Here is a 10,679-nt window from a genome sequence, read left to right as displayed (position 1 = left end):
TAGTAACACATAAATATATATGTATATACACATAGTAACACATAAATATATATGTATATACACATAGTAACACATAAATATATATGCATATACACATATTAACACATAAATATATATGTATATACACATACTAAAACATAAATATATATGTATATACACATACTAACACATAAATATATATGTATATACACATAGTAACACATAAATATATATGTATATACACATAGTAACACATAAATATATATGTATATACACATACTAACACATAAATATATATGTATATACACATAGTAACACATAAATATATATGTATATACACATAGTAACACATAAATATATATGTATATACACATAATAACACATAAATATATATGTATATACACATAATAACGCATAAATATATATGTATATACACATACTAACACATAAATATATATGTATATACACATAATAGCACATAAATATATATGTATATACACATAGTAACACATAAATATATATGTATATACACATAATAACACATAAATATATATGTATATACACATAGTAACACATAAATATATATGTATATACACATATTAACACATAAATATATATGTATATACACATAGTAACACATAAATATATATGTATATACACTCCAAAGTGAGCTTTTTAGACACCATGATATCGATCACAGATCAGAAACTCAGAAGTGATTTATTCTCTAAAGAAACGGATCGGAATAATACCTTACGGTATGAAAGTTTCCATCCCCCTTCTCTGATTAAGAACCTCCCATTAGGCCAATTACTGCGGACTAAAAGGATTGTGGATGATCCAGGAATTTGCCTACAGAGACTGGATGAAATGTCTAAAAAAAAAAAAAATTTTTAGACATAGGATATCCAGTGTATATTCTGGAAGATAACATGAATAAAGTACTGAACATTGACAGGGCTAGTTTATTGAGTAAGACTACTCGTGAAGTTAAAAAATTTTCAGTGCCCTTTGTGAGTCATTTTGGTTCACATAGCAAGGTCTTCAAAAGGATAATCTTACAACATTGGCACCTGTTAAGGGAGGATACACAGGTGGGCAAGATCTTTAAAGAGACTCCACTATTCTCTTTTCGGAGAAATAAAAACCTGAAAGATGAATTAATACGGGCTGATTGGGGTTCCATGAGAAAACCAACTACAATTAATAAGAAAGGCTCCTTGTCTTGCATGAACTGTGCCCTCTGCCATTCTATGTTACAAGGGGATCATATTACCCACCCCTTATCAGGTAAAAGGATTCCGATCAATGGCAGGTTCTCCTGCAATTCTAAATATGTTATATATGTTATTAAGTGCCCATGTGGCCTAGCATATGTAGGAGAGACCACACAGACTGTCCGTGATAGGATACGCCAGCATAAAGCAGCCATAGGCAAGGATGACGAGGATGCACCTGTGGCCCATCATTTCACCCGATTGGCACACAACAAGAGCCAATTAAGGTTTCAAGTGATTGATGGGGTCTCCCCCTTACGGAGGGGAGGTGACAGACAGAAAATACTATTCCGCAAGGAGGCATTATGGATTAAAAAATTGGATACCATGGTCCCTAGAGGTCTTAATAGAGACATTTCTTGGGGAAATTTTATCTGAGCTTTTCAATAGTTCTTAATTGGCGAATTTCCTTCTCTGAATATGTCCTCTCTAAAAGATGAAAAACTGAAGAGAGGTAGGAAAGGGTATGAAGAATTGTGATGCTTTGGACATGAAAATCCAACAATACACATGGTATAGAGCCATGATAAAGGTTCAAACAAATTATAACTTGTGGACACTTAGATCCAATAACGGTAGTCCTGCGATATCTACGTAGGATGTATGGGATCTAGTTTCCTTTGGATAGAATTAACCATCTATCCTATAAATACGTTGAAGCAGAATCGATGACATAAGGGCAGTTCCTTCTGTAGGACTCATTTGTTATAGAAATTAGAACTGCGAGAAACAACATAGAATAGGGTAGGAGAGGGTCCTTTGAGACCCTTGGGATGTGCTTTGTCTGAGCCGATTAATTGATTCTTTGGACAGAGAGATGCAATAATGTACATGGTCCGGATATACACTAACTCTAGTAGTTTCTTTTATATGATTCATTTGTTAGAAATATCATATTTGTGAGAATCAGCATAGAATAGGGTCAGAAAGAGGGCCTTTGAGACATGCGTTGCCTTAATCGACTGCATATAGTCTCCCTAATTTTTTACACAAATAGGATATCCCGTAGCGGGACCCCCGGTATTGAACAGATTACACTCAATATGAAATATTAACTTACACTGATTAAACACGCTGTGCGCGGAATATTGATGAGAGGGAATGTTTCGTTTAAGGTACGTTGATTGATGGCAGATACAGAGCTATAATTGAAATTTGCCGCGGATGCCTATATATATACATTTATAATTCCCTGAACAGAGAAAGTACAGCGGTTGGATCTCGAAGGTGTCATATATTGACATATTCTCACTGGGGAGTTATGTGGAGCCTATTTAGTACCTGCTCGGCAGCGATCACCAGCTATTCGTGAGTCTTAGATTCATTCGTTTTCTATCTCAGCAATGCTTTCACAAACACGAGTGTAGAATGTGACGTTAGAGTGGGGGTGTGTATGCGAGTAGCCAATGAGATTACTATTGATTCTATTTAAGTCACACCTCCACCCCATTACCTGTAAATTCCTTGAGAAAGGGGCGGAGTCCCGAAACGCGCGTCGGAACGAGGAGACGCCACCACAGCTACCTGGATATCGTGCTATCTAAGCCACAGAAATTGTGAGGTGAGACTAGATACCCATACGGGGGGGCCCATAGAAACCACACTGAAGACAGAGAGTCTCACGGCACTATCGACATATGCACATATACGCTGAAGGAGGTAACACCACTGTTCAAGCATTTACTTTGTTTACAACACATTCACAACACATTAATGGTCACGAACTGCCACGAGGGTATGAGATACTCGCAGTTTTGGTGAAAAGGAAAATGTGGAGTGTGATATATTCTCTGCTATAAAGGGACAGTGCACAATACCGTGAGTGAAGTGTGAAAAGGGTGTGTGTTTGGGCCGTTAGTACGTTCACAGCTCCCCGCAACATAATGTATGGCCAGTAGCACGTCAGGTTAAAGGGACATCTGAACCAAAAGATTTCAACAATTACAAGATTTGTCACTATAGCCGTTACCAGCATTCACTATGATGGATTACAAATACCATAATATATCATGTCTCCTGTGACCACCTTTATACAGTGGCAAGTAGACAAATTGCTGATGGTTTCAAACAGATACATATTGTTACAGCTGGAGGCTTTATAACGAATGAGACATTCTTGTTTTGGGAGTTGCCACAATTAATACGAGACACTCTTGGTTAATATAATACTACAGAGTTGAAGATTGAGTGGACACTCGCAATGGTTCTTGATCCTTTGAGGTCCTGAGTGGGTGGTGTCGTAATATTCACTCTCTGGGGACGCCCTGGGAGTGACATTGCATTTATTTTTCTGATGATTGTTTTTGCTTTGATGTTTTTCTTTATTTTGCTGAGGGTTAGATACGAATGTGTTTGGTGGATGGGGTATGTGTGGATTTGAGTGAACTTACACCTGATGTTTCCTTGATACTCATGATTGCTTTTTGTGAAAGATCAATTTTGATCATATCTTTTGTTGAAGAATAAAACTTTTTGACTCTAAGACTCAGTGGCTGGGATTTTTGAAATTTTGTATTATTATTCAGTCTTTGACCGGACTTTATCCCGTGCCTGAGCACACTAACTAGAAAGGGTGGTGCGGTCACACTTTATGGTACATATATGTATATAGTTAGATGCATATATATTTTTTGGGAACACACAGTTCACGTAGACTGCAATGTAAAGGCACTTTTCAGTGCCTTTTTTTTCCAACACCGCACTCCCACCGACTTCACACCCATAATACTGCCTAGTACAGTTATTTTATTAAAAAATAAAAATGGTACAATTTGATTTTTTTTAATAAAATACACTACACTTTATTAAAGGGGCATTTTTATAAAATTTGCAATAGTTCTGGTTAACTCTATTAGCGCTAATTGCTACCGTGAGCTCGCAGTAGTAATAACCAGCCACTTGTAATGGCTGATTAATTACTGTGCGCCCCCCCCCCCCAAAAAAAAAATAAATACAAATTTACCTATTTGTGGGTGTGCGGTAAATTAGTGCTCCAATTGTAATCTAGCCCTTAGTGTTTAATGTCTGTTTAATACAAACAGGATTTGGCTAAAAGCAACGCATGGTGTTCATGATTACTGTCCTATGTGACTGTCTGTATTATAATTTTCCCATTTCTTCCAGCTATTTTATGCTTCACCCAATAAACCTTGGCTATGATGAATAAGCTTAATGGGGGAGGTGGGAGGGGCAAGGGCTGTTTAAGACTACTGGCTTATGTGAGTCTCTATATTTTCCCAGTGGGCCAGTAATGTGAATGTATTATCCATTAGTATAGAAATCCAGCTTCAAGTGATATATTGAAATGAACTTCTTTTTTTCTTTTTAGTTTGGATCCCGAGCTGTCATTACATGCAGTGATGGAAAGTGGAGTAAACACTTAACCTGTATACCTGTGGACTGTGGCTATCCTGATCTATATCATATTTACCCAACAACTTACAGCTGTCCCCATGGAACTACTTATGGGAAACAATGTTCCTTTCAGTGTCGACCACCAACACAGCTTAGAGGTAGAGTTTAATTTACTCCTCTCACCGCTATGCTATTATAACAGTGATTCTTACAGTTGAGTTATTTGTAAAACCTTGTAAGGTAGATATTGCAGAAAATTCAACAAGTACAATTATATAACATTTGCTAGTACTTACATTTAACTGATTATGAGAGTCCCTGTCTATCCTCTTGACTCTAGAAAACAGCATTAATGGAAATAATTTAAAACCTGTAATTATCACAGTTGTAAAATAATCAATAAGATGTTGGCTGATCTTCCTGTTAAACAAACAGACAAACAAAAAAATACTTCTGTTTGAGAGTTTGTGACTTTCTGTTGTGTTTTTTTTAGGTACAAATAACGTACTAAGTTGCTTAGAGGATGGACTTTGGTCTTTTCCTGAATCTGTCTGTGAACTTAGGTGTTTGGCACCGCCTCCATTTCCCAATGCCATACTGCAAACTATTCGCTGTCGTGGGGATGGTCATAAGGTGGGCTCTTTCTGCAGGTACAAATGCAAGCTTGGTTACCATGTTCCTGACACCTCCAGAAAGACAAGAAAGTAAGTTGCTCTCACATTTATCGTGTGTGCTTTGTCTGGTTTCACACTCATATCTTACACGGCCCTGTGTTTTTGTTTTGTGTTTTTTTTCCGGGCAGAAAGTCTTTTAAAACACAATGCACTGAAGATGGCATCTGGCATCATACATCATGTGTTCCAATCATGTGTGAGCCACCTCATCCTAAGTTTCATGGAATCTATGAGTGCACTAATGGTTTCCAATTTAACAGCGAATGTAAAATCACTTGTGAAGACCACAAAAACCAATCGGTGAGTCACAGAGAGGCAGTACCATGGATGAGCACACTTTATGACAAATACACATTAATATAAAATATACCAAGCATATTATTGAGATATTGACATTCAATATTTATTTCATAAGGTGGTGAGAGTTACACTACTATACTCAAAGGAATATTAACACTCCAAACAGTTGACAGGAGAGTGGTAGAAGGAAATAAGCAAAAAGCAGACTTCCTGATGATTACTTATTTTCAGTCTTCACAAAAGATAGTGAAAATAGAAAAAAAGGGTCAGAAAAATAACAATGTGATATAGATAAAGTATGCAATAAAAAAACAACTTTCCAATTTACTTCTATTATCTATCTGACTTAATTTTCTTTGTATCCCTTGATAATCATACCTAGATAGGCTCAGGAGTTGGTAATTGATGGTTGCACATATATGCCTATTGGCTCTCCAGACATTTTCAGCTAGTTCCCAATAGTGCATTGTTGTTCCCTAAACAAAGGATACCTAGAGAATGAGGCAAAATTGATATTAGAATTTATTGGAAAGTTGTTTTAAAATGTTCTATCTTATTCATGAAAGAAAACTGTTGGGTTTCATGTCCCTTTAAGAGAAACTACTAAAAATGGAAATGGGCTTAGCACTAATATTTCTTTCATAAAGGTAGTAAGAGTCCACAATCCATTACAACTGCAAATTACCTTCCCTACCACTAAGAGGAGGCAAAGATTTTCAAACCCAAAAGCTCCATATATCTCCTCCCACCTCTATGGTAGTTAGCCTTATTGTTGCCTCCACTAGAGTTAGGTCAAGAATGGTGATGTGCTGATGATTTCTTCTTAGAGAGGGGTTCTCAGACTTGAGTTAAGGCCTGTTTCCCCTCAGAATGCAGTGTTTGCCAAGAGGGAAGTTTAAGGAGTTTGGTGTGTGTCATTTTTATTATTTCCAATGAAAATGTAAGTCACTGTCCTCCCAAGGATGTAGCACAGACTTGTATTTTGCCTCCTCCTTTTGGGCCTACAGTTAACTCCTTTAGTATATTCTCTGCTGATATGATTTCAGTAAAGGATTGGTTTTTTTCCTGATGATATGCATAGTAGAATAGTGTTTAAGCTAAGTGTTTTTTTTTTTTTTAACTCTAATTTTTAATCCTATACCTTGCATTTGTATAACGTATCTGTATATAGCCTGGGATCAGATTCATTTGTATCTCATATATAAGGGGCTCTATATTGGGTAACCTCCTGTGTATAAGCTATTTGATTTTTTTCTAAACAATAATTTATTTAAGTTAAAGTAATTTTAGTACCTTTTTTGTTTTTCTTAACTGCATTTTCAAGGGTGTGCACATCAGAGCGTGAGGGTGCACAGGTGTGTGCATAGGGGTGCATCGGTGTGTGCATGTGTGCTCATTTTGACAGTTTTTTGGACATTTTTAAATTGACATTTGTTTGGGCACTTGCAGCTATAGCTGTAATCCCGGGAGGGGGTATTGTATACTCATTCCCTTAGAGCTCTTTTGTCTTTTTTGTTTTGTTTATTATTTCTGTGCAAGTCTGTCCGGCCAGGTTGCTGAATGGGGTTCTTGCTCTGTTCAGTGAGTTTGGGCATCTTTGGAGGCTAAGTTGCCTATAAATATTTTAGAGCTCTGAGCAATTCATAAGTCTTTTCTCTTTTTGGCCCCAATTTAGGATAGAATCCTTCCTTTAATTTCAGTCGCACAATTTCTCAGCTGTGGCACATATCTTTCATCAAGGGGCAATCAGAAGTTCCCTGGCAATGAAGACATTTAAGAAAATTCTGGATTGGGCAGAGATCCATCATTATCATGTATCTGCAGTTCATGTTTCAGAAGTGGACAAATTGAGAAGCAGATTTCCTCAGTTATCAGACTATACAACCAGGGTAATGGTTTCTTCTTCTAGAATATTTAGTCTGATTTTGAGTCTTTGGGGAAGGCCAGAGATAGTTCTCATGGCTCCCAGACTGAACAACAAGCTTCTTCAGTTTTTCTCTATTTTCAGATATCCAAGGGCTCTAGAGACAGATGCTCTGAGGATGCCTTGGTCATTTCAGCTGACTTATGTGTTTCTTCATCCGGTTTTGTTACCCAGGGTAATAATTAAGATCAGGCTAGAGAATGCATCTGTGTTTCTCATAACTCCTATATGGCTTTGAAGAATCTGGTTTCCAGATCTGGTTCAGATTCCCAGTTCTCAACCTTGGCCTCTTCCTCTAAGAAGAAATCTTCTTTTTCTAGGCCTCATTTTCTATCCAGATTTAAAATCTTTTAACTTAATGGCTTGGAAATTGAATGGATAGTTCTTTTTCAGAGAGTCTGTTATTTATACTCTTGTCCAGGCTAGGAAACTTGTTTGGAAAACGTTTAATTTTAGTGTTCTGATCATATTTATTTTTGGCATTATTTTAAGATTTCCAGAATTCTTGAGTTTTTTCAGGATGGTTGCTGGAAGGTCTTATTGCCAATGCATTGAAAGGCCAGATTTTGTCCCTTTCTGTTCTTTTCCATGTAAGCGCAAGGGGCAGAAGGTGTTTTCTGTTGCTCTGGCTTCTTGGATTAAAGGGACACCAAACCCAAATTTTATCTTTCATTATTCAGATAGAGCATGCAATTTTAAGCAACTTTCTAATTTACGCCTATTATCACATTCCCTTTGTTCTCTTGCTATCTTTATTTAAAAAGCAGGAATGTTAAACTTAAGAGCCGGCCCATTTTTGGTTGAGAACCTGCATTATGCTTGCTTATTGGTTTGCTAAATGTAGACACCAATAAGCAAGCACTATCCAGGGTGCTGAACCTAAAATTGTCTGGCTCCTAAGCTTTAAATTCCTGCTTTTTAAATAAATATAGCAAGAGAACGAAGAAAAATTGATAGTAGGAGTAAATTAGAAAGTTGATTAAAATTGCTGCTCTCCTATACGTTGAAGGTCAAAATCTTAGAATGTCTGAGGAACTTTTGCAAGCTTTCTCTAAGTATTATACTGACTTATATTATTCTAGAATTTCAAACATCCAGGAGCGCGAGAACTTCTGGCGCAAAATCTCTTCCCCTTCAATAACACCCGCCTCACTTGAAGACTTGCACTCTCCCATAACGGAGACAGAAGTGGCTAATGCAATTCATAATCTGCCTCAAAATAAAGCACTAGGTCCAAATGCTATCTCCCATCCTGACACCGCATTTAACTTCTTTATTTAATCAGCTATATACAGAGGGTAATGAGCCTACAGCTAATTTTGCTTTTTCCTATACTACCTTGATATTAAAACAAGGGAAAGACCCGGTCATGAAGGAATCCTATAGGCCCATTGCCCTTCTGAATACAGACTAAAATTGTTAACCTCTATCTTAGCACAAAGGCTTCAGTCTCTCCTCCCTTCTATCATTCATACAGACCAAGACAGTTTTTTGAAGAATAGAAATCCAGCTGCTAAAATAAGGGAGCTTCTTCTTACTATAGATTATTTCAAAACAAACAGGGGCCTAGATCAGACGGGGAGAGGGGGTACCTCTGACCTGGCAATTATATCCATAGATGCTGAAAAGGCTTTCAATTTGGTTCACTATGATCACCTCCTATTCTCTTTGGAGCAGTTTGGTCTGAGGGGAAATTTTATTAAATTTATTGGTAATCTGTATCGAAAGGCCTCTACAAGAATGCTGGTCAACGGGTTTATGTCACACAATATAATTTTGCAGAGAGGAACCAGACAGGGGTGCCCTCTTTCTCCACTTCTTTTTGACATTTCTATTGAACCGCTTGCTATACTAGTTAGGCAGCAACTTGAGGGAATCAAGATAGGTTAGAAGGAGCTAAAGATCACATTCTACACTGATGACATTCTCATATACATGGCCGATACTCATACAAATATACCCAAGCTCCTCTCATTTATAAAACATGGATCCTTCTCGGGGTACAAGGTCAATACTACAAAATCTGAGCTTCTTTGGATTAAGCAGACGGAAGATTATTTTATAAATGTGCCTTTCACTGTAGTTTGAGTCTCTTTTAGGTATTTGGGTATAACTATTTCTCCTAACCCTGATGCTTGGTACACTCTTAACATCACTCCAATCTTAAATAAAATCACAGATATTCTTAAAAATTGGCACAATCTACCTCTCTCCTTATCCAGGCGTAAAGCAGCATACAAGATGATTCTCCTTCCTAAATTGCTCTACATTCTTCAGAATACCCCATTGCTTTTAAAGGGGAAATATATTATTTTTAATTCTCTTTTGAGATCATTTATATGGCAAAATAGGAGGGCTAGAATCTCACTTTCGAAACTCTCTTTCTTTCATGTAATTGGCAAGAGTCCATGAGCTAGTGACATATGGTATATATAATCCTACCAGGAGGGGCAAAGTTTTCCAAACCTCAAAATGTCTATAAATACACCCCTCACCACACCCACAATTCAGTTTTACAAACATACGGCTAGATCACGAGTTTTGTCGGTAAGGCTGTGCGGTGCTAACGCTCCTTTTTTTCTCCTGTTAAGTGTAGTCAGTCCACGGGTCATCCATTACTTATGGGATATTAACTCCTCCCTAACAGGAAGTGCAAGAGGATCACCCAAGCAGAGCTGCTATATAGCTCCTCCCCTCTACGTCATACCCAGTCATTCTCTTGCACCTAACTAATAGATAGGATGTGTGAGAGGTCTGTGGTTATTAAAATTAGTTTTTATTTCTTCAATCAAAAGTTTGTTATTTTAAACAGCACCGGAGTGTGTTGTTTTTTCTCAGGCAGCATTAGAAGAAGAATCTACCTGAGTTGTGTATGATCTTAGCAGACGTAACTAAGATCCATTTGCTGTTCTCGGCCATTCTGAGGAGCGAGGTAACTTCAGAACAGGGGACAGCGGGCAGGGTTCACCTGCAAGGAGGTATGTTGCAGTATATTATTTTCTAAGGAATGGAATTGACTGAGAAAATACTGCTAATACCGGTGTAATGTAAGTACAGCCTTAAATGCAGTAGTAGTAACTGGTATCAGGCTGATATGTGTGTATGCTTGCACTGAAGTATTTCTGGGGAATGGCACTTCACTAAGAAAATACTGTATATATATAACTTATA

At 37.3% G+C, this 10,679-nt stretch overlaps 1 protein-coding gene across 1 annotated transcript in view; it reads left to right on the top strand.

The window, feature by feature from the left end:
* Positions 1-10,679, top strand: part of PAPPA (pappalysin 1) — a 1,503,354-nt gene that overhangs the window by 1,222,167 nt on the left and 270,508 nt on the right. The window contains exons 16-18 of the mRNA XM_053695762.1: positions 4,585-4,768; positions 5,104-5,314; positions 5,413-5,584. Of these exons, the coding sequence (XP_053551737.1) occupies positions 4,585-4,768; positions 5,104-5,314; positions 5,413-5,584 (567 nt within the window). The remainder of the gene's footprint in view (positions 1-4,584; positions 4,769-5,103; positions 5,315-5,412; positions 5,585-10,679) is intronic.

Source organism: Bombina bombina, chromosome 12 (genome assembly GCF_027579735.1).
Source record: "Bombina bombina isolate aBomBom1 chromosome 12, aBomBom1.pri, whole genome shotgun sequence".
In the NCBI taxonomy this organism is placed as follows: domain Eukaryota; kingdom Metazoa; phylum Chordata; class Amphibia; order Anura; family Bombinatoridae; genus Bombina; species Bombina bombina.
The sequence above is the reverse complement of the archived record's forward strand: the minus strand, read 5'-3'. Positions and strand labels throughout refer to the sequence as shown.